Below are 26,549 nucleotides of genomic sequence, written 5' to 3' on the forward strand. Positions count from 1 at the left end.
ACTCAGTTATGCAGTTATGTGCATTTTTAAAAGCGCATCTTGGGCCCCATCATACAACCGGCGCAAGGCGCGGCACAATTGTTGTTTGCTAGTTTCAGCTCGGCGCAAGAGTCATTTTGACGTTTTGCGGCACGCTGTTTAAATAGCAAATGCATTTGCGCTCATATGTGCGCCCATAGGCGTTCTGATCTAAAAAAGGAGGTGTGTTGAGGCGCATTGCTGGCGCGTTGCTATTTTGAGAAACTTAAATTGACGGTTCAATAGACCAGATCAAAGCTAGTCTATTGTCCAGCGCAGAGTGTGTTAGTTATGCGCCTCGCTTACACATTGCTTAATACACACAGGATGTACAGCAATACGCAAATATCTTTACAAATGAAAAACAATCAAAGGATTAAAATTTGACAAAAATTATTAATTTCTAGCCTTCATAAATATAAAAACCATACTTTTATGCCTTCTTCATCTCGGGGGGCTTTTTCAGTTTATTCATAACAATTTGCTTTTGTATAATGTTATTATTATTAGCAGTGTTATTTATTATATGTATATTTATATTTGTTTTATTAAAAACAAGCTTAGATTTGTCCACATGTCAGGTTTTAGACCATATGGGGCACAGCATGTGTGTTTGGATATAACTCAGTTTTTTTAACACACTTCGTTATTACTGTTTATTTATTCGTTTGCTGGAGATTAAAACTGAATTTAGAAATAGTTTTGAAACAAATCTTTGCGCTTAAAAAAACAAAATTAATAATGTAGGCTAATGGATATCTGTGCGTATAACACGTTTCCCTATCCACAAGAGTGAAAGTGAAAGTAAATAATGAGGAGGCTCATCTCTCATTCTCGTGCTGTAGATGCTCTGTTTAACTGTGTTCGCTCTAGTGAAGTGTTCAGTTTTTCCACTTAAAGTCTCCCATGTAAATAGCAAATGCGCTATGGCGTGGCGCAACTAGCTCTTAAAGGCAATGAGAGATGAGACTCTGATTGGTTTATTCTCAAAACACACCTATAACTCATTAGGAGGATAAGCTCAACCCTGTTAGACCATGCGCCACGGTGCAAAGTAAATTTTTCCGTCCTTAAAATAGCAATAGTGGATTCTGACACGCCCTTAATGCGTTTTGGACTTTTGGACCCCTGCACTTTGGACTTTGCACGTGGATCGTCAAAATAGAGCCCCTTGGCTTTTCCATCAACCTTTTTTAATGTGCATGTCCAAAATGCGCATAAAAATATGTGAATTAAAACGTAGCTAATGACCAATCATAGGAGTGTAAATACTCACTTGCCAGCGCTCAAAAAACAAGCTGGATAATATTTACATTAGTTTATTTGTTATAAATGCTCATGCTGTCTTCTTCACTGCTTGTATTAATGGACAAAATTAAATTACAAGTAATATATTGTTACAACCCCTAAGTCAACCCCTAAGGGCAGTCTAAAGGAGTGGGGTTGCACACTTGACCAAGGATCTGGTTCAAACGAACACTCAAAGAAAATTGCACTCAAAGTAACGACCACAAACAAGAAATGCTGAACAAATAAAGTGATTTATTACAGGTGGTGATAAGTGAAGCAGTAAGTGAGCCATTTACAAATCACAACCAAAACATAAATAAGAAAGACTGCCTATGGGTGGCGCTAAAGCAAAGAAACAATCCAAATCAAACAGTCTTACTAATATCAAATCCCCTCTAAACTAGTCTAATAAACAAAAAATGTGAAAAATAAATCTTCAACGTCCAAAGACTACCTAAAGACTACCTTATTACACTAAACTACACTAATTATCCACTTGACCAAAAATACACGGGTTGGCACTCACATCCTTCCCTAGTGTATCTCTAGACCAGGCATGGGCAAACTCGATCCTCGAGGGCCGGTGTCCCTGCAGAGTTTTGCTCCAACACTAATCAAACACACCTGAACACCCTAATTAGTTTCTTCAAGATCACTAGAAAGCTACAAGCAGGTGTGTTTGATTAGGGTTGGTGCAAAACTATGCAGGGACACCGGCCCTCCAGGATCGAGTTTGCCCATCCCTGCTCTAGACTGTTGAACTCCTATGTGTTGACATGTATGTCACCTGGCCTCCTTACCTACCAGTCTTTCTACCAAACCTCTGTAGGGAAACATGAGGAAAGGGAATGAATGATTACACTGGTATAAACAGACAGTGACTAAACCAAAATAACAACACAGTGTAAATAAAGCGGAAGACAGACAATATATCGCAACAGAACTGAACAAAATGGGGATATCAACACCGAATCGAGCAAGCTCACAAACCAATATCAAATCGAGCCAACAAAGACTGACAAACTGCTGGCAGACACAAAATATATAGTGAGCTGGAGTGATCTGATTGGCTGAGACCGGGACCAAGTCCTTACTGAGGAACCAATCAGCATAAGGCAGTGTCAGGATTGATTGCATTAAGTGGAGGTGAACCAGCCAGTCAGGAACAGTAGTAGGCAAAAACAAGGAAGTGAGTTGGGGAGATAAAAAGGAGGAGACACATACTACAAACATAAATAACCAATACATGCTGGAACGTAACATATATAAATATATTTACAGATTTTAATGAAAAGATATTTCTTGTGTTATGAACAAAAAATCTGAATGTGTATGGAAAGCGTCATCAATGCACCGTGATATTGAATTAAACCGAATCAATGCCATGATAATCATAACCAAACCATGAGACTAGTGTAGGTACACACTCCTACTGTGGAAACTTTTACATTCACATTTAACTCCCCACATTTAAGTTTGTCTTTTATTTATTAATTCTCTTTCTTTAAAAAAAAAAATCTAATTACAAAATAATAATAAATAGGGAGTAAAAGAAAGGTTATTTTATTTAATTCCCTGTCTCTTTATTCCCATCCTGCAGGCGGCGCTCTCAGAAATATCAATACATTTTTGGTGGTGTTTTTTTTTTTCTGTATGACTCGGATTGGTTTGACTGTTGACTAATGTGACTGTGCAGACCATCACACACACACGCGCACACACACTCTGCTAGCGAAGCATTGCGTCTGCTAGGAGCTCAGTGTTATTTTTATCAAACCCCCACCAAACACACATTCAGTTTCCAGCAGCTCAGATCACACAGACACACACACCCACACACATACTGGCTTGTCCTGTCCAGCTCATGACACCCGGAGGACTCGCTGACCTGCGACACACACACACACACACACACACACACATCTACAGACACACATACGCTTGTCATGTCCAGCACACGAGACCTAGAGGCCTCGCTGACCTGACACAGACATACACTACCTGACAAAAGTCTTGTCGCCTATCCAAGTTTTAGGATCAACAAATAATAACTGGACTTCTAGTTGATCATTTGGTGTCAGAAGTGTCTTATATGAAAGGTAAAGGCCTCTAGATGACGCTTATTTGACCACAATAAAATATGATCATGTCTTGATTATGAATGATTTCATTAGGACAGTAAGGTCTGACTTTACTTAGACTAAAGTCTCATCACTGAACCTTCAATAATGTCCAGTATAGAATATTTGGTCATGCTGCAGTGGAAACAGAATGAATATTGTGTCTGACTCCATCATGAGCTTGGAGGACTGCATCCATACATCTCTGACATGACTCAAATCACTGATTAATAAAGTCATCTGGAATGGCAAAGAAAGCCTTCTTGCAGGATTCCTAGAGTTCATCAAGACTTGAATTCATCTTCAATGCCTCCTCCTCCATCTTACCTCAGACATGCTCAATAATGTTGATGTCTGGTGACTGGGCTAGCCAATCCTGGAGCAATTATTTTCTTTCAGGAGCTTTGATGTGGAGGCTGAAGTATGAGAAGGAGCGCTATCCTGCTGGAGAATTGTCCCTCTCCTGTGGTTTGTAATGTAATGGGCAGCACAAATGTCTTGATACCTCAGGCTGTTGATGTTGATCATCCACTCTGCAGATCTCTCACACGCCCCCATACTGAATGTAACCCCAAACCATGATTTTTCCTTCACCAAACTTGACTGATTTCTATGAGAATCTTGGCTCCATGCGGGTTCCAGTAGGTCTTCTGCAGTATTTGTGATGTTTGGGATGCAGATCAACAGCAACACCTATGAAATAAAAAATGTATTAAAATAAAATTCACATTGGAATAATTTGGACTTCAACTGCATATGGATGGATAAATGGATATTAGATAGTAATTTTGTAAAGGTCTGACCCATGAATGTTGTGTTTTGTGTGTGTGTGTGTGTGTGTGTGTGTGTGTGTGTGTGTGTGTGTGTGTGTGTGTGTGTGTGTGTGTGTGTGTGTGTGTGTGTGTGTGTGTGTGTGTGTGTGTGTGTGTTTCTTTCCTCCAGCCGGGGCTTATTACCCTGCTCAGGCCCAGTTCACGCCCCCTGTTGCTGCACCGCAAGTGATCATGAACCCCGCCCCCCAACAGCAGCAGGCCCCGCCTCCTCCTCCACAGCAAGCTCCGCCCAGACGTGAACGCAAACCGGTCAGACACTTCTATCTATCAGCATCTGTGTTTAAGGCTGCATTATTCACATGCTTTTAAAAATGCAAATCTGTGGTTTGGCCATCCATCCATACTGCAGATGCTGTACCAAGTGGATTAAACTGAAACGCATGATGTTGATGATTAGTCATGTGACCGATTTTTACCTATTATGACGCAGTTATAGTTAGACCTTTCCAGCAACCTTATGGTTAAATAGGTGAGTTTAGACTCTAGAATACACAAGACTCGTGTATTCTGAGAGAGACTGTAACTCGTATTGTTTTGAATGGGGAAAAGTGTAACGGTCAATATGGTGAATAAAACCCGCCTTCTAGTACAGGAGCCAATCATCAATCGGTATAGACTGACAATACTCCGGGGGAGGGGCTTGGACAAGACGTGAGTTTCTGCAGATTTTGTGTGATTCGAATATTTAGAAGTGAAACTAAAGAGACAGTTGTTTAATTTTATTGGTGATTCCTAATATGAAATACAATCGTAAGCTTGGCAAGTGATTTTGAAGAATTTGAAGTTTCCCCATTCAGACAGAATGCCCGGGCATAGTGCCCAAGAGGTGTTTCAAAGATGGCCACCAAGTGAAATGACTTGTCTCAAAGGGACTTTGTTTTTTTTTAATGCACATTTAGCTTAGCTTAGCATAAATCATTGAATTGGATTAGACCATTAGCATCTTGCTCAAAAATGTCAAAATATTTGACATCGTCTTAGTTAAATGACATTGGTCACGTGTCAGAAAGGAGGTTAAGTGAAAACTCAGAGTATGTTGACCCTGAAATGAGAGAAACTCTGGGTTTCCCTTTTCAAAATGACAGGTTTGTCAAACTGGAGAAAGCAGGGTGAGTCAAGCCTGTTTCTGAAATAGAGGTAACTTTAACTCAGCCAGTTACTGTGGTAAACCTTACCTGGTCGCCTCACCTTTTTTAAAAATGTAGCAGTATTTCTTGCCTTAGCCTTACGTTTCCATCCACCCATTTTTATGTGCAGTTTGGATACGTGCATAAAAAACGATTGATGGAATTGCAGAGATGCAGTATATGTAGGTGAATTTGTCAAGCAGCCGTTTGCTTTTTAGGATGCTGTTGAGGTGATGTGTTTAAAGCCAAATATAAAGTTTGATCTGACTCATCAAAGACTGAATCTCAGAATTAGAACTTTGGTTGCCGAGATACAGGTTTCACTTCCATGGTAACAGCATAGAATGTAACCGACAGGTTCCATATGTTCCCATTCATTATCTCCATAGGTGGATATGCATTTATTGGCAGTAGATCTGTCATGAGCTAGAGAGATGTAGGCCCAATCCCAATTCTATTTTTGTTCCCCTACCTCTTCCTCTTCCCTTTGGACCCTTAAATCCGAGTGTGAAGGGAAAGGGCTTCAAAATATACCCCTAAAAAATAGGACAGCACTACAGCACCTGCACACGTTATCATATGTCCTCGCAATCTCTTGCTTCATATGAGATCAGACGATTGTGACTGCTGTAGTTATTCCAGTTGTGTTATTTTTTGGTATTTATCTTCAGGAGATCACTGAAGGCATATATCATGTTATCATAACGATATAATGTGGCAATAAGATCGTAACTATACTGTGCATTTACACAGTGGCTATATTCATCTATGTAAACACACCAAAACAGCGTTAACATTATAGCAGACACTGTAAACAGCTCATTCCCAGCCACTAGACTTTTCTGACAGGGTATTCCAGTGTCATTGAGTGACAGTATGTTTGTGGGACTGCTCCTTTACCCTGTTTTTAAAAGATGCTTCATATACAGTGATTATGTATGTGTTTATATTATTTAACACTCAATGGCCACTTTATTAGGTACACCTTACCAGTTGTAGCAGCCCTTCAGCTTCAATAAGGAGGCAGAGAGTTTTTGACGGGTGCGTTTAAATTGTTTACTTGGATGCAATAAATTTCATCGCCGAAATCTTCATTGTCTCAGTTCTTTGTTACGTGCAAGCATCAGTTCTCATCTTTACCAGCTTGGTGATCTCATAGCGCAAACTTCTTTGCACATAGCATCATAGTTCGGTGTAGCACTGTAGCAGCAAAGCACCGTAAAACTACAAACAAAAGAAACAACAGAAAAATAAACTCAACAAACATTCACAAAACATCTAACATTTTCCAAATAAATCAATTAATAAACAAAACATACCTCAGCAACAATACTCAGGTAGGCTGTGACGTTGACACGATGCTCAATTGGTACTAATGAGCCCAAAGTGTGCCAAGAGAATATCCCCCACACTATTACACCACCAGCAGCAGCCTGAACCGTTGATACAAGGCAGGATGGATCCATGCTTTCATGTTGTTGAGGCCAAATTCTGACCCGACCATCTGAATGTGGCAGCAGAAATGGAGACTCATCAGACCAGGCAACGTTTCTCCAATCTTCTATGTCCAGTTTTGGTGAGCCTGTGTGAATTGTAGCCTCAGTTTCCTGTTCTTAGCTGACAGGAGTGGCACCCGGTGTGGTCTTCTGCTGCTGTAGCCCATCCGCCTCAAGGTTGGACGTGTTGTGTGTTCAGAGATGCTCTTCTGCAGACCTCGGCTGTATTGAGTGCTTATTTGAGTTACTGTTGCCTTTCTATCAGCTGGAACCAGTCTGGCCATTCTCCTCTGACCTCTGGTATCAACAAGGCACTTGCGCCCACAGAACTGCCGCTTACTGGATATTTCCTCTTTTTCAGACCATTCTCTGTAAACTCCAGAGATGGTTGTGTGTGAAAATCCCAGTAGATCAGCAGTTTCTGAAATACTACAACCATGCCGCATTCAAAGTCACTTAAATCTTTCTTCCCCATTCCGATGCTCGGTTTGAACAGCAGATCGTCTTGACCTTGTCTACTTGCCTAAATGCATTGAGTTGCTGCCGTTTGATTAGCTGGTTAAAAATGTGCATTAACGAGCAGTCAGACAGGTGTACCTAATAAAGTGGCCGTTGAGTGTGTATATATATAATTTTTTTTAATGGCTACATTTACTAAAAATAAGCATTTAAAAATGTGAATATTTTATATATTAATATATAACTTTAATGAAACACTTTTGAGTAAGACAAAATACATCAAGTCTCTAAAATAAGTTTGAATGTGTATTTAGAGACATTTTGTCTTGAAAAAATTGACTGTCTCCGCCTCCTGAATCATACATTCAGGTTTAATTATCATCAAAGGGTTAAGTCTCATTTTTATCGTGTGTGTGTGTGTGTGTGTGTGTGTGTGTGTTTTAAAGGTTTTATAGAAGCATCTGTTAAGTTTCATTTCCAAAATAAAAGCTTTTTTTAACAACCCTCATTTGACAACTGGAATGCAGTGTAAGGAATAAATCATGCCTTATATCAGCAGCTTCAGCTTAAACAGTGGCACAAAAACGCAGCGTCATGCTTTTGCCTTCAGAAACGTTGCATCTGTCATTTTTGATTTCCCCCTCCGTTTAAAGGTCGTCTGCATGAAATGGCACTGGTGTTTCATGTGTGTTTAGAGGGTTTTTGCTGTTATCTGGCGCTCTGGGAACTCACAGCTGGAAATCTGCTCTGGACTTTGAGCTCTCACGAGTTCATTTCTGAGGAATAGAAACTGAGAAGAGCTGGGAGGGAGGATGAAGAGAGAGAGAGGGAGAGGCAATGATATCTTGAATAATAATATGCATGAACAAATATACACTTGAAGACCAAACTCTTATTCAAATATTACCCAAGTGCTGTTTAATAGAGTAAGGATAATGTATAATATAACACTGCATGTGTGTGTACAGTGCAATAGCAATTTTTAATGGCCACTCTACTAAAATAAGTATTTAAAAATCAGAATATTTTATACATTATTATAAATATACCTTCATAAACTTTAATCAAACAGTTTTGAGTAATACAAATTATATCAAGGGATCTCTAAAAATGTTTGTATGTGTATTTAGGGATATTTTATCTTGAAAATATTGACTTAACTTTTCGTATAACATGAGTAATGAGATGTAATGAGGTTACATGAGCAACTTCTCAAAGGACTAAACAACAAAGAAAATGCAACTTGAATAAAGATTAACAATATTTATTAAAGGATTAAGGGAGGGTTCCAAAAGAAAAAGGCTTCAAGAGGGGGTTCAAGCCAAAACAACAAACAAACGTTCTCTAACTGAGAGAAAGGGAAGAACTGAAAATTCGATCAAAGAAAAGAAAAGAAAAATACATCAAAAATACTCTCACTCCCTTACTAACTTAAACAGGAGAAAATGGTTACAAAAAGAAAAATGGCACCTCCTCCCTACTAACCCAATCAAACTAAATATATATTTATAAAGCCTCACAAAAACAAAGCCTTCACACACACACACACACACACACACACACACACACACAAAAACACACTGTTCTAGTGGAGAACTGCTGTTTAAATGCCCACTGCTTTTCTCGTCCTCCAATCACGGAGTGGTTCATAAGTGGCAGCAGGTGATGGTCATTAGCTCCTACTAGGGTGTAGCAGTGAAAGAAAGAGAAAAAAAACAACAGAAACAAATACGTCCTGGGACGTAACAATGGACTAACACATGACCTAATTAAAAACTACACTTGTACAGCACTTATTAATCATAGTTCAACATTTTCTGATGCATTATTAACATCCAAATTCATGCTTGTTAACGTTATTAAGTCATTATTGAGTCAGCATGAACTAACAATGAGTGGCTTTATTTTCATAAACTAGCATGAACAAATACTGTAATTAATGGCTGTTTCTCAATATCAAGTATGCAAAGTTTGGACTTGCGTCCTTGGAAGTTCAGACTTGCCAAGTTCACACTTGGAAGAACGAACTCCAGAGGACGCGAGGACACAAGTCAGGTGGTACTTCAAATGGAACGGCAGTGTGCGTCACTTACCTCACCGTGGATCGGTTTCACTGTACATTAACAATAAAATGATTTAATTATGTAAAGCACGGCAATATAATTAATATTATATCAATGTTATGAATGAATATTTTAGATTTATGAAAATATAAACTTAAATAACCATAAATGTAAAGTGAAATGGGTTATTATACACAGACTAGTGTCTTTTATTATCAGATTTAATAAACTACAATGGACATTATACAAGTATGAAGTACAAGACGTGAATAATAGGAAATAAAGATAACGTTAGTCAATTTAGTAAACGAAGACAAACAACACAGTAACATATTTAAAGACAATTATAAAACGTAACAAAATAACACTGCCAAAATAAAACACCTGAGAGCAAATAATATATTTAAAAGACCTAAATCTGTCCGTTAGATATGCACAAGATGTCTTAAATATAATGTTTTAACTACAATGTAGAGATGAGATCCTGCTGAACATCCGTGATGGACTGGCTGATGTAAAGCTGCTCTTGGCTCCCGCTGACAGGCTGGGGGTCAGAGTCCGCATAAGCTGAGACACATCTCCAAAGACGCGATATCTCTATAAATAAATTGCCGATTCGAGTTTAAAACAACTACATTCTAGTCTGAACAACGATTCTGTGACACAACAGAGGAGTATTTTTAAAACCGTGTAGGTTTTCTCCTCCGCCGTTAGCTTTCACTGGTTGCGCTGCAATGCATTCGATGCATCCTTGGCAAAAGGGGCAGAACAAGTACACATTGGTGATGGGTCGTTCATCCGCGCGTGCGTACATTTGTGCAGGAGGTATCATTCATTTCAAGTCTCGAGTCGTTCATCGTGGAAAGGCAGAAGCCAATCACTTGCGTTTAGAGCCGGAAAGAGAATTGATCCGTTCACCTCTCGAGTCTTCGATCGCAGTGTTTCCCAACACTGTTCCTAAAGGCACACCAACAGTCCACATTTTTAACCTCTCCCTAATCAAACACACCTGAATCATCGTATCATAACATCAGAAGAGACTCCAACACCTGAAGTTAATGGGTCAGATAACGGAGACATCCAAATTATGTACTGTTGGTGTGCCTCCAGGAACAGGGTTGTGAAACACGGCTCTATCGGGTTTAAGTCATTTGTTCCTCACGGGCCAATCATATGCGTTTAGAGCCGGAAAGAGAATTGATCCGTTCACCTCTTGAGTTCTCTATCGGGTTTGAGTCATTCGCTCATCGCGGAAAGGCAGAAGCCAATCATTTGCGTTTAGAGCCGGAAAGAGAATTGATCCGTTCATCTCTCGAGTCCTCTATCGGGTTTAAGTCATTCGTTCCTCACGGGCCAATCATATGCGTTTAGAGCCGGAAAGAGATTTGATCTGCTCACCTCTCGAGTCCTCGGGTTTGAGTCATTCTATCACGTAATGAACAAACGACTCAAGAACCAGAAGACTCGAAAGGTGAACTAATCATCATGGCTCCTATCGGCTCAGACTGTACATTGTTTAAGACTATATGTGACTGTCAGTGTAACGTAAACGAACCACTGACAAATGAAGAGGTGAGCTGAGCAAAGAGACAAAAATACCTTCATAGACAAAAGAGCAGGTCAATATTGAATTATTATTTTCTCCTTCTTAAAGTATTCTGTTTATGACTTATTTGACGTGTGATCAACCTTTTGGGCTAGTTGTAGATGTGTTTGAAAGCAATTCGTAACATTTTAATAATATTTTGGCAAAATGAACCAAATGACTCAAAAAGATTCGTTCATCTCGATGAACAAGACTCAAAGATCCGAGTCAGTAAAATGATCCGAACTTCCCATCACTAGAACACATCTGGGAATTTTATCTGTACTTGGCAATAGGTGAACTTTTAAATTGGAACAGTACTTCGGTAACGGTTGATGACGTTTCACGAGGACACAAGAACGCAAGTATAGACAAGAATGCATATTGAGAAACAGCCAATGTCATGTTCACTTTGGTAAGTGCATTAACTAAGACTGTACCCACACTAGGCAGTGTTGTCTTGAAGCTGAAGCACACTTGTCCCCCTTCCCATCTTCCCCTCAGCCTGTACTCACACTGTATTTTTCACATTCCAACCTGGAGCATGCTTATGTCATCGATGATGCGACTGTTCAGTTTAACAGAACAGAAGCGCTCTCGCTCAGCACAGTGGACATTGCTTTAGTTCTATTGCTTTGTAGTATTTTTAGTCGTGTAGGATGCAGTGACACAGTTAGATCTTCTGCTGGACAGATCCAGCACTTTTGACGCTCATAAACTTTTATAAAGTCCTCGTGCTGCAGGTATTAGGAGGTTTTCTGAAGGTGCAGCTGATGTTCAGCGAGGGGTTTGCGTCTTTAATAAACTGAACAGTAAGAATGATTACTAAATGCATATGAAACAGTCACTCAAAAGTGATGTTGTATCTTCAGTTTCGGGCTCAGTCACGCTTTGCACTTACACTACAAGAGTACCGTGCCAAAGCCCAACCAAGCCGTGCTCTGGCACACCTCTTCTAACCAGGCCAGGGCCAGCCAACTGAACCGCGCCTAAGGCCGATTCAGAGCACTCACACTTTTCAAACGAACACTTGTGAAAACACGCCCTGACACAGTTCGGATAGCATAGTGTGAGTGCACCTAAAGTGTGGCCTATTTTTTCTGGAGAAAGTTTTAGTGCTTTTAGTTTGACTGGAATTGTAAAAAATTAAATATAAAATACTGCTGAGATCAATAATATTTATAGTATATATTTTTATTTGAGTGTCTACATAACAAACCACTGTTGTGACTACAGTGACTTTCCTAATTGACTTAAATTAACCTAGTTACGCCTTTATACGTCACTAAGCTGAATACTATTATTTTGTATTGTATTGTACTATTTCATCAGACAAGATATTAGTTATTAAAACTATTATGTTTAAAAATGTGCTAAATCGTCTCAATATTAAGAATTTCAGAGAAAATATGTTTTTGTTTGTTGGATTTTAGGCATTAAATCAGTCAAACTTTAAATGTTTGTTTATTTGTTTGTTTGTTTTTTTAGATATTTTGAACAAGAATCAATTGATGACATTAAGAGAATTTAAGTAACTTTTTTTTCCATTTATCTTGAATAAAAAATAAATATATTAAATATGTTTATGAGAACTTTTATCATCTACAATGCATTTGTTCTTAATTTAAAAATCAACAGAATAAATTTGGTTAGATTTGTTGTTTATAAGAAGTAATTAGTATAAAGATGACATTCAATACTAATTGCTCTTAATAAACCCTGTAACTATATTTGAACTATTTTTGATCAAATAAATTCACTATTGAGAATATATATATATATATATATATATATATATATATATATATATATATATACATATATATATATATATATATACATATACATATACATATATATACATATACATATACATATACATATACATATATATATATATATATATATATATATATATATATATATATATATATATACATATACATATACATATACATATATATATATATAATCTATTTATTTTTAATTGTCACTTAAGCTGAATACTAGTATCATGAAAAATATGCATCGTCATCAAAGACAAAAGCCTTTAATTATTAAAACTATTATGTTCAAAAATGTGTAAATCTTCTCTGCCAACATGTGAAATATTTTCAAAGTAGTAAGAATTTCCGAGAAAATGTATATATTTTGTTGGATTTCAAGCATTAAATCAGTCAAACTTAAAATGTTTGGTTATTTCAGATATTTTCTTTAACAAGAATTAATTGATGACATTAAGAGAATATAACTTATATATAACTTTTTTTCCATATCTTGAATTAAAAATAATATTAATAATATATATGTATAGCGACAGACACACACACACACACATAGTTGAAGTCAGAATTATTAGCCCCCCTTTGAATTTTATTATTTTTTTTCTTTTTAAAATATTTTGCAAATGATGTTTAACAGATTCAGGAAATTTTCACAGTATGTCTGATAATATTTTTTCTTTTGGAGAAAGTCTGATTTGTTTTATTTCGGCTAGAATAAAAGCAGTTTAATTTTTTAAACACCATTTTAAGGTCAATATTATTAGCCCCTTTAAACTATTTTTGTTTTGGATAGTCTACAGAACAAATCATCATTATACAATGACTTGCCTAATTACCCTAACTTTACCATAATTAACCTAGTTAAGCCTTTAAATGTCACTTTAAGCTGAATAGACGTGTCTTGAAGAATATCTAGTCAAATATTATTTACTGTCATCATGGCAGATAAAATAAATCAGTTATTAGAAATGAGTTATTAAAACTATTATGATTAGAAATGTGTTGAAAAAAATATTCTCTCCGTTAAATAGAAATTGGGGAAAAAATAAACAGGGTGGCTAATAATTCTGACTTCAACTGTATATAATATATTTTTTATGAGAACTTTTATAGTCCACAATACATTTGTTCTCATCTTTTGTTTATTAAGAGTAATATATAGTATAAGACATATTCTATACTAATTGCTCTTAATAAAACAGATTAATTATATTTGAACTCCATTTCTACTCAAATAAATGCAGTATTGATTATATATGAAGAGTTCAGATGCAAAAACCTCTGGAAGTGCCATCTGGAATTTTCTTCTATAATGAAGATTTTTCACAGCCTCTTGTGTTTATGTTTAGTTAAAATCAGTGAAAATAACCTATTCATTCCTATAAAAGTGAAATGACCAAATCAAGACATGGGAGCCTGAGGAAATGCTCATTTTAGAAGATGTCAGATGGCACTTTGAGGCTTTTGCATCTAAACTCCTCATATATGTCATTATTTTTGTAATTTTGTCATTTGTATACTATTTTAATATAGTTTTGTAGTGTAATCTTATTTATTGCTGCATTACTCCACTCTTCATATTTTTGAGGAAACAGTTGTGGATTTTATTTCAGGACTTTTTAGCGAATAGAAAGTACAAGGGAACAAAACTTAAGTGAAAAGTCTGTAGGTTCAGTTCAGTGGCTCCACGTGGCTCTCGGTCTCCACCCCCGTCTGTGCGTGTGTGTGTGTGTGTGTGTGTGTCTCTGGTGACTGGTGGGCGTTCCACATTCCAGTGCACTCATTTCACAAGACCAGACTCTCTCTCTTTCTCTCTCTCTCTGTTTCTCTCAGTGTGTTTTTCCTTCCCTCCTCTCCTGTACGTGTGTGTGTGTGAGAGAGTTTGAGGCCCTGGTCGGCCCAGCCTGCGTGTGAATGTTCTGCCCAGTTCGTTGTGTCCGAGTTAGGCTGAGTTTTAACTCCGGCCCCAGGATGAACCAGGCCTAGCAGAGATCAGCCTCTCCACGCCAGGGGAGGAAGGTAGGAGTGTGTGTGTGAGCGAGAGAGTGTGAGTCAATGTGCTGTTCACTGCACTAGATAAGTTGTACAAACAGTCAGTACGTTTTTTGCATTCTCTTCTTTATAAGGTGCTATGGTGTGTGTTTGTGTGTGAGAGAGAAACATTCACTGCATATTTGCTGTCTTACGACACTTCTGAAGCGTCTTGGATTTGGCTGATTGCTGTTGCTGCTGCTGTTGTTGTTGTTGTTTACATGGTGGCTGATTTACTTTTCCATGTGGTGCATGTTAAAGACAAGATATGTAAGATTTTAGTAAATATAGGCAGAAAGCAACTGAAACAGTGTGATATATATTTAGCTGACTCGTGTATTTCAAATGGTTTGAATAATGCTGAAATCCAGAGAAATAATCAGTTTGAACTGGTGAGACGGAGTGTGTCCTGTGTGTTTATGCTAATGGTGTCAAACACTCTGCTTTTCTGGTTTGGTTTTTATAGAAAACAGAAGCAGCAATGAGGTTTTGAAGGAATAGTTCACCCAGATATTAACATGGCTCCATAATTTATTCAGCCCCATGTCACTCTTGGTGTATATGACCGATTTTTTTTTTTTTTCTTTCTGTCAAATGAGAACAGTCTGTTTTAAATTTGATCCTGGCTCTTCCATGCTATATAATGTTGTTGGAGAGTGACTTTTATTTTGAAGCTTCCAATGAATAAATCTGTGATCAAACTAGCCCATTCGCCACCAGGAGGTTAACACGTGTCTTATAAAGTGGATTGATGTTTGGATGAAGTGGATTGTGGTTTGATCTGTTTGTAAGCAAGACGTAATAAGGGCAGACATGTACACGGCTTTATACGAATAATATACTGTGACGTTATGCAGTAATGTGAAGCTAATAAGTTTTCTTGTGTAAAGTCATTGAGTTTTTCATTTCAATTTTTTAAAATATTTTTGTTACAAAAACATTATCATTCTAAATTTGAAACGTTTGTAACACTATCATTAAAAATTTGAAACATTTGTAACACTATCATTCTAAATTTGAAACATTTGTAACACTATCATTCTAAATTTGAAACATTTGTAACACTATCATTCTAAATTTGAAACATTTGTAACACTATCATTCTAAATTTGAAACATTTGTAACACTATCATTCTAAATTTGAAACATTTGTAACACTATCATTCTAAATTTGAAACATTTGTAACACTATCATTCTAAATTTGAAACGTTTGTAACACTATCATTCTAAATTTGAAACGTTTGTAACACTATCATTCTAAATTTGAAACGTTTGTAACACTATCTTTGTAACATTTGTAACTATCATTCTAAATTTGAAACATTTGTAACACTATCATTCTAAATTTGAAACGTTTGTAACTATCATTCTAAATTTGAAACGTTTGTAACTATCATTCTAAATTTGAAACATTTGTAACACTATCATTCTAAATTTGAAACATTTGTAACACTATCATTCTAAATTTGAAACGCTTGTAACACTATCTTTGTAACATTTGTAACTGTCATTCTAAATTTGAAATGTTTGTAACACTATCATTCTAAATTTGAAACATTTGTAACACTATCATTCTAAATTTGAAACGTTTGTAACACTATCTTTGTAACATTTGTAACACTATCATTCTAAATTTGAAACGTTTGTAACACTATCATTCTAAATTTGAAACGTTTGTAACACTATCTTTGTAACGTTTGTAACACTATCATTCTAAATTTGAAACATTTGTAACACTATCATTCTAAATTTGAAACATTTGTAACACTATCATTCTAAATTTGAAACATTTGTAACACTATCATTCTAAATTTGAAACATTTGTAACACTATCATTCTAAATTTGAAACATTTGTAACACTATCGTTCTAAATTTGAAACATTTGTAACACTATCATTCTAAATTTGAAACGTTTGTAACACTATCTTTGTAACATTTGTAACTATCATTCTAAATTTGAAACGTTTGTAACACTATCATTCTAAACTTGAAACGTTTGTAACACTATCATTCTAAACTTGAAACGTTTGTAACACTATCATTCTTTCAAACGTTTGTAACACTATCATTCTAAATTTGAAACGTTTGTAACACTATCTTTGTAACATTTGTAACTATCATTCTAAATTTGAAACATTTGTAACACTCATTCTAAATGTGAAACATTTGTAACACTATTATTCTAAATTTGTAATGTAAATGTAAAACTAATACTCTAAATTTGTTACTCTCATAACGCTGTAACATTTTTTACATTTGTAACACTATCGTTCTAAATTTGTAACACAGTAACATTCTGAACATTTGTAACATTCTAAATTTTGAACATTTGTACTACTGTAACATTCGAAACCACAGGTCTCAAACTCAATTCCTGGAGGGCCGCAGCTCTGCACAGTTTTGCTCCAACCTTATCAAACACAGCTAATCCAAATGATTGAGGTGTTTAAAAGAGTTATAAACACGTTCATTAGTTGGATCAGCTGTGTTTAATCAGGGTTGGAGCAAAACTGTGCAGAGCTGCAGCCCTCCAGTAATTGAGTTGAGACCTTTGTTCTAAACATTTGTAATATTCTAAATTTGTTACATTTGTAACACTGTAACATTCTAAACATTTGAATCTAAATTTTTCTCACCAACATTCTAAATTTGTAACACTGTAATGTTCTAAATTTTCTAGACACATCTTTTCCCGGACCTTCTGCTAATAATTCATCTTACGCTATACGTCATATATATGTACGTCAAGCACGCATAACATAGAAGTTAAAGTTTTTGGGTAAACTACACCTGTGATGTGTTGTTTTATTAGACTGTAGAGGGCAGCCTTATAATAGAAGCCTAAAATGTATTTAGTCTGATAAAACAGCTTCTTAATGTGATCACAAGCAGAATAACCCGAAGCGGTGGACTGTGGCATAATAAAAGTTTAGTGTTCATCTCTCATCAGCAATTTCTTCAGCATTTCAATTCCACAGCTTTCAGTCTTACTCTGCTTCATACTACCATGATATTACGTGTTCAATACTTTACTCATCATCAACATGATTTCTGCTGGAGAAACTCCCATGATTCCACACTCAGTCACTCATCATTAAAATGTGCCATTGGTTGTTGTTAATATGCGCCCTCTAGTGGTGGAAATTACTTACTATAGATTTAATATGTGTGTCTGTGTGCATGCGTGTAGATCCGGATCAGAGACCCGAACCAGGGCGGTCGTGACATCACAGAGGAGATCATGTCAGGAGGACGCAGCGGCTCCACGCCGACGCCTCCACAGGTAAATCACGCTCAGCCCAAATAAAAATTACTATAGTAATTCAGTAAACATTGTAGTGTTTTTGAGCCATACTATAGTATAGTACTCTAAATAATCTGTTGTGGGGATTCTACAGTTGCTACGGTAACACAACAACTATAGTAATTGATCTGCTGTGTTGATTCTACAGTTGCTATGGTAACACAACAACTATAGTAATTGATCTGTTGTGGTGATTCTGTAGTCGCCATGGTAACAACTATAGTAATTGGTCTGTTGTGATTCTATAGTCACCATGGTAACACAACTATAGTAGTTGTTACCATGGCAACTACAGAATCACCACAACAGATCAGTTACTATAGCTGATGTGCTACCATGTCGACTACAGAATCACCACAACAGATCAATTACTATAGTTGTGTTACCATGGCGACTACAGAATCCCCACAACAGATCGCATCAACTATAGCAATATAAACAAATGACTATAGGGTATGTTATACCACAGTACACCACAGTTTACTGAAGCAAAAACTAAAGTGTACTACAGTATTTTTTTGAGTTTGTCAGTTTACTATGGTTAAAACTACAGTACGATGCAACATTCATTAAGTAGGTTGTTGCTAACCGGAAATTAACAAGAATTATTTATTAAATTTCCCATTTATTGTATTTAATTAACGTCTATCCCCACCCCAACCCTAAACCCAACCATCACAGTAACGTAAAAATATTAATAATTGTTATTCTGCGTTTACACCAGACACGGAAGAAGCATAAAGCGTGAGTTATTTACATGTTAAGTCAATGCAAAGACGTAAATAGACATCCTGTGGCACGGTACGCGCGAATGACTCCGGGCGAGTTGAGCGTTTTGCGCGATTGACACGTTCAACGCGAGTCCCTCGAGTTCGAAAATCTGAACTTTAGCGGACATTCACGCCACGTTAACCAATCAGCACATTGCTCTTGTGGGGGTGTGATTATGACGTAGTGCCTGTTGTGGGTGTCCCTTCTGCCGACACAGACAGCAGTTCATCAAACTGGGCTCGGCTCAGTCAGAAGCACCGCTAAATGCTTCCATCATCCAGGTATAGTTTCAGGAGGAGTGTACACCTCTGAAAGGTTCTAGTGGACTCAGACACTGCTCCAAATGAATCGACACAGTTTTTCAGCCTTCATAAAGCACATAAACACAGCTACTCTCTCAATAAAATCCCATTAGCCATTTAGCAACGAAGCTAGAGTCACTTGCTCTGCCCATCACGTGAATCCGCGTCTGTTGGGAAGTGAATTTGACACGCGAATGAAGCGGACTTGACGCATGAATGAAGCAAGTACACTTTAAATGTTAGCGCGTCTGATCACAAGCGAATAGTTTGATTTATATGCGCATTCCGCGTCTGGTGTGAACACAGCATTATACAGTGTCATAAAAAATGCTGCTATATTGATGTGCAAATCACACTTCCAGACGGCCGCATATCCCATCTAGACCAATTAAGTGTTGCAAATGATATAATATAGAAAGTATACAGTACTATAGTAAGGTTCAAAAACACTGTACAATTTACTCTATATATGTAGGACTTCGACCTTTGAATAGCAATATCATTTATGTGGTTTAGTGTCAGTCTTACAGTTTTACCTGCTCTTTTGTCTGTCAAAATAATTACCAATTTTTTTAAATAAAAGAAAGCTAATATTTTATCATCGTTTTGTCACTAAGAAACCTGTAAATTCAATTTAATTTTGTAGAACATCTCATGCAGTTACCCTAATGTCAGCATAAGTATATTGCAAACAATAATGACACAATATACATGTAATTTTCATTTGCGTAAATTAAAATAGTTTGTCATCCTTTACTTTCATGTCCAAATGACTTAATCTTTTTAATTTCGCCAAAAAACATCAATTAACATTTTCTTCATCATGTTGATCCAGATAATGTATAATTATCTGTTTAGCAAAGAACAAAGACACTAGCTCATCGATATAATTAAATCATTTACTTAATCTCATCTCAGTCCAGATTACTCATGAGTTTTTGTTACTTTGAAAAATAATGATTGTTTAATCTTTTCCTCAATAATGTCAGCCCACATGATTCATTATTGAATCTTTATGTAAGCTGAAGTTTTATTCATTTACTTGCTTTATTAATGTTCATTTTAGTCATCTGTTATTCATACTAATGTCAGTCCAAATGACTTGAAACCTTTTTTTCATTAGCCAGAAATGTTTTTGTCATTTACATCATTACATTTTCATTTGGTGTTCATATTCTGTCGTTATTTGTTCACAATAGGGCTGTGCAATATGACAAAAATCTCATTTCAAAATAGAAGCCATCTTATATTTTGATTATGAGATATATATATATATATATATATATATATATATATATATATATATATATATATATATATATATATATATATATATATATATATATATATATATATATATACTTAACCCTAATTCATAGAAATTATGGAAAACTTACAGTAAACAATGTAATTTGACATCACAAATAGTTTTATTTACGTTTTTGTGAATTTTATTTGATTTTTTAAAGATTATAAGTAGTTTTAATTCATCAGAGTTTTCTCTTAGAAATGAAAAATATATGCGTTACTTTACTAGTTATCTGAAAAAGTAATCTGATTACATAACTTGCATTACTTGTAATGCTCTTGTCAAGTATTGCCAAAGCATTGCAGATTACATAATGAATACAATCATTACAAAGTGATAATAAAATACATATTAAACATATCTATTTTTAAATAATTAAAATAAAGTGAAAAAGTAATGCATTACTTCACTAGTTACTTGAAAAAGTAATCTGATTACAAAACTAGCTTTACCTGTAATGCCTTACACCACAACACTGCTTATCAAGTATTGCCATCCATTGCACACATAAACGATCAATAAAATTGAAAAAAGTAATTATTTAATACATATCTACATATAAGAGATGGTAGTACTATGTTGAAAACCCTAATATTTTCTTAAATTTGCAAAAAGTAATGCGTTACATTGCTAGTTATCTGAAAAGTAATCGAATTACATCATTAGCATTGCTTGTAATGCACTTATCAAGCTTTTTACAATGTATTACAAAGTATTGCCAAATCTATTGTAGATTACATAAGCAGTAGAGACAATCATAAGGGGATTATATAATGCATACATGCATACATGGGTGGCAGTGTGGGTAGCGCTGTCACCTCACAGCAAGAAGGTCGCTGGTTCGAGCCTCGGCTGGGTCAGTTGCCATTTCTGTGTGGAGTTTGCGTTGTTCTCGGCATGTTGGCATGGGTTTCCTCAGGGTGCTCCGGTTTCCCCTACAGTCCAAACACATGCGCTATAGGGCAGTGGTTCCCAACCTTTTTTTGCCTGAGACCCCCTTTTCCCCTGGAAAATATTGTAAGGCCTCCCTCCACATTTAATGATATTATCGCTCATACGTTTGTTTCGTAGGTTGCTAGGCAACCAGCAACTGTTTTCTCATAGGATGACAAGCTGACAAAACATTGCTGTTGCTCTGATACAAGTTTTATTTGTGGAGAAAATTACAAAGTTCTGCAGTGCAGTGTGTTTTCTGTGTTTGTCTGAGAAAATTAGTCTTACCGAAATATGAATATTCCATACAAGCTGTAGCTGATCGGTCAATTCTTGTCACGTGACTAGCGGTGCGCTTGCGGGATTCATTGGCACGAGTGCGTCACGCCACTTGTGCGCACAAGCCGCACACCTCCATTGGAAACAACAAGCTTGTGCAAACTATAGAAATACGCGGTATGTGAACGGCCCCTAAAATGCAGCTGTCATTTGCGAGCTCCAGCGGTTGATGATCTTCCACAGCCTTGCTGGATTCACCTGATTTTTATTTATTTTTTATTTTTTGACAAATGGGTTGCGGACCCATACCTTGGCAGTTCGAGTGTCTTTCACTGGGCCTTTCCCCCCTAGCAAAGAAACATTCCAAAGATGTCTGTTTCTTACTCATTTTGCTGCTTGTGGGTTAAATTTGGGGGCTCAAGTGACCGAGATGTAAGCGAGAGAATACGGTCATTTTTCAAAATAAATGACTTTTCAAAATAAAAGATGGTTCAGACTCAGATAACAAATAAAACAGAAATAATTAATGATTTCTTATGCGGCCTGGTACCAATTGATCCACAGACCGGTCTGCCAATTGATCCACAGACCGGTCTGCGGCTCGGTGGTTGAGGACCACTGAGCTAGGGGAGAAAATGAACAATCGTCCACTAATAAGAAATTTTATTAAATATGACGCGACCCCCCACAAAGCTCGCTGAGTGCCCCTTGTGGGCCGGGATCCCCCTGTTGCGAACCGCTGCTATAGAGGAAGTGGGTAAGCTAAATTACAGTAAACAATTTATTTTGACACCACAAAATAAATGATAGAGCAAAATACGAATATGACTTTTTATTTTGTCCATTTATATTGTCATATTGCAGAGCCCAAATCACACTTGTATCACTCCAAATGACTTACAAATAATTCATATATGTATATTTCTTGTATTTAATATGCACAGCCCAACGGTGATAGCATCACATCCACAGTCATCATGACAAGCAGAGCGGAGTTTCCCATCCCTCCAGGTGAAAGCCCAATACCAGACACACCTCCGACTCCACCCCCTACCAGTCCCATAAGCGATACTGTAGATGCCCCGCCTCCAGCACCTGTAGACGACGCCCACTTTACACCCATTTTGGTGGAACCGCCCCCCTCTAACGGTGCAGAGGCCACACCCACCCAAATAAAAGAGGAGGGACCTGTAACAATAACCCCGCCCATCTCAACCCCACATCTGGAGCCATCGCTTGAGTCTCCAATAGCGCAGCCTGAAGAGCTCCAGCTGTTCAATGGCGTCCCAGTGGGATCCGCCCACAGAGACGTAAGTCCAATCGCAGAGCCCGACATCACTAAGGAAGCACTACCGGTTACCAAGGAAATCCCTGATAGGACAGTCAAAGAAATCCCTCCTCAGGTTGTCAAGGAGACTCCTGTTGTGGTTGTTAAGGAAGTGCCAGCTCCGGTTGTCAAGGAGCCTGTTCCAACGATTGTCAAGGAGACTCCCGCTCCTGTCGTTAAGGTGCCTGTGGTTGCCAAGGAGACGCCTGCATCAGTTGATGTGAAAGAGCCTGTAGTCAAGGAAACGACGCCTGTTGTCAAAGAAGTCAAGGAAATTCCTGTCGTCAAGGAAATTCCTGTCGTCAAGGAAATTCCTGTTGTCAAGGAGATTCCTGTTGTCAAGGAGATTCCTATTGAACCTTTCATTGAAACTCCGCCTGTGGTCGAGGAAACACCTTCTGTTGTTGCCAAGGAGACCACGGAACCGCTGATCAAAGAGCCACCTGTCACTGCCACGTCAGAGGTCATCACGTTTGCTTCTAAAGCCACACCCCCTCCGACTGAAGAGCGTGAGGACACGCCCCCTACACAGACCACGCCCTCTGAGACTACTATGCAAGGTATGTGCCCAAATTACGACGCCCATTTTATTACTATTTTTGGCCTTTTATTGGGTTTTGATTCAGGTTTTGTTTTAGTATTTATGTTTTAGTCCATTTTATTGAATTTCTTTAATATTATAAGTCGTTTTAATTTATTTGTTTGTTTATTTCTGTGTGTTCTAACAATATGGGAGTACCTCAAGGGTCTGTTCTTAGCCCATTGTGGTTTACAATGTACATAAATGATCTTCCAGATTGCTGCCCAGGGGTTAACTGCCAGTTATATGCAGATGACACAGTCATCTATGGCCCCGTTTACACTAATACGTTTCAGTTTTCAAATGGCGTTTTAGAATGAAAACGATCTGCGTACACACTAGCGTTTCACCCAGCGTTTCTCAACAACTCTCCGTCCACACCAAACCACTGAAAACACACATCATGTGACCACACACACACTCTGGCATGTGCTGCAGCATATCTACCCAGATGAGAGCTGTGCTCGTCAGACTGTTCAGGATCTACCGCTGGATCTAATCTCACTATATTTGTGCCACGTGATATTTAACTCATCTTGTTGTCTATATCTAACCACATATTCCCTGATTTCAGTCTTTTGAAATTTATTACTTGTTCTCAGGTAACGTGTTTTGGCTGAGCGCAAAGATAAGTTAATAATTAATGTAACCACGTCTACGCCTTTATTTCCTATGTTATATAAACTTATTGTACGTTCTACTTTTATAATGGCCGTTATTGATTATTAAACTAATATTCAGCAAAGAGAGGGTGTGTTTCGTATTTTTAATGAAAATGAAAGGAGGCAGTGATGTTAAAGGCACCGTTTTGTTATAAATATGCATACAGTGAAGATGATGCTCATATCAATATGTAGCTACACGACGCCTCAACATTTCTGCTGTCTCTGTTGTTAATATCAAAATTAAAATGGGTAGTTCCTTAAATCAGGTTTTCATTTTATTGTTAGGAAAGTGAAACGACGTATCCAGGATGATGTGAATGAGGTTATAGTACACTGTTCTCTTTGAAGATTTACTCAACGCGTCCTCGGGAGTTTGTTTTCCATATCAAACATGCGAAGTCTGAACTTACAAGGAGAGGATGCAAGACTGAACTGTGTGTAGGCTACTTAATATTGACGAAAAAGCCCCAATCAGATAGGCGAATGTCTGCAGCCCCGCCTTCGTTTTCAGATGTCTCTACTTTCCCTCATCCACACTGAGACAGAGCAGCAGTGATTCAGAATGCAAACGGCCTCTTCGGCGCTCGAAAACTCCGGCGTAGTGTGGACGGATGGCATCACAGTAGCAGAACTTGTGCGTTTTAAAACTAAAACATATTAGTGTAAACGGGGCCTGTGTGTCTGCTAAAACACCTAGCTGGGCAGGTGAGCAACTGAGCCAGACTTTACAACATATTTCAAGATGGCTTGAGCTGTCTCATTTAACGTTACATGTCAAGAAAAAACATTGGTTTTAGCTGGTTGACCAGGCTGGTTTTAGAGGGGTTTTGGCCACTTCCAGACTGGTTTCAGTAATAGCAGCACAGTTCAGGCACTCTTCATTTCCATGCAGCATTTACATCTGACAGACGCTTTCATGCAAAATGACCAGCTAAAACCAGCTTTACCAGCCTGGTTTAAGCTGGACATAGCTGGTTTTGGCTGGGCTCCCAGCCTGGCTAAGCTGGTCAAGCTGGTTTTAGCTGGTCATCTCCCAGCCTGACCAGCTAAGACCAGGCTGGAAATGACCAAAACCCTCTTAAACCAGCCTGGTTGACCAGCTAAAACCAGCCAACTAGCCTAGGCTGGTTTAGGCTGTTTTTTTCAGTAGGTCTAGAATAAAAATATGAAACAAACTGTGCTTCAAGCGTCTTCACTGTAAGAAAAAAACTTGAGTTAAAGCTCCAGCAGTCCTTCAGTCAAGAGCAGTGAGGGATTTTCTCCTTTTGTTGTTTTGATTAACAATAAAAACAGACGGCAGGAGAAATATTGTGCTGTCACTTTAAGAACTGTGCGGTCCAGAAATGGTTTCTCTTTCACATGTCTTCTCAACTCTTTTGTTTATTTGTTAAACACCACGCTCTGACACGTGCATGTATTTGACCATTAAAGCGATCGCATTAAGATGGCGTTAGATGTGTGTGCTCCGCTCGTCTTCGAGGCTGAGTGCGCACACACTCAACAGCGTGCGCTCTTTCACACTTTTATTAAAACATGAATGATTGGAGTGTACATCAGTGAACTATGCGCATCACAGGCTGCAAACGTTACATTACACTACATGCTTTTAGTAATGTTCACGTGGATCTGAGCTTTGCAGAGCAACAAATGTGTACAACTGGAAAGGAGGCGGTATATGATGCAATAATCGCTTATCTCCATTAATGCTATTTCATAATCGTTAGAAGCCGAAATCGGAACCAAAACCAAATTTTCGGTTAATTGCACAGCCCTACCATGAGGTATTGAAGTTGATAAATCAATGTAGAGAAATTTAAGGCCCTTAAAAATGATTAAAACGTCTTAAGTGCCATTTTGCAAGGTATTAAATTTGATATAATTTTGATTATGCAGTCTGTGGTCGTATGTGGACCGAGACAAAGATGTCGGCGATTGTTTTATGATAAAGTCATGCTGTGTGAAACCCCCCTGTCGCCAATCCATCTTGCGGTGTAAACACAGCAGTGACAGAACTCTACTCTGAGTAGTCATGCAGTGTGAAAACATCTGTGACGCCACTACTTTGAAAATCATGCAGTCTGAACGCGACATGAGGACTAAAACTAACTTGGAATGTACAGCACGCGTAAAGATAGTTATGATAGTAACTGATAAGAACAATAATAAGAAATGTTGAAGGGTAGTAGCCTTGATTAAGACGGCGTTATGTTTTAATGGAGTCTGTTTAGATTAGATTAGATTAGATTCAATTTATTGTCATCACACATGTAC

The 26,549-nt window shown here is 37.5% G+C and overlaps 1 protein-coding gene across 1 annotated transcript in view; it reads left to right on the forward strand.

Annotated features, from left to right (window-relative positions):
* wu:fb16f03 (eukaryotic translation initiation factor 4 gamma 1) overlaps positions 1–26,549 on the forward strand; it is a 114,105-nt gene that overhangs the window by 32,565 nt on the left and 54,991 nt on the right. The window contains exons 8-10 of the mRNA XM_056474039.1: positions 4,371–4,510; positions 17,999–18,091; positions 22,651–23,593. Of these exons, the coding sequence (XP_056330014.1) occupies positions 4,371–4,510; positions 17,999–18,091; positions 22,651–23,593 (1,176 nt within the window). The remainder of the gene's footprint in view (positions 1–4,370; positions 4,511–17,998; positions 18,092–22,650; positions 23,594–26,549) is intronic.

Source organism: Danio aesculapii, chromosome 15, assembly GCF_903798145.1.
Source record: "Danio aesculapii chromosome 15, fDanAes4.1, whole genome shotgun sequence".
NCBI lineage: Eukaryota > Metazoa > Chordata > Actinopteri > Cypriniformes > Danionidae > Danio > Danio aesculapii.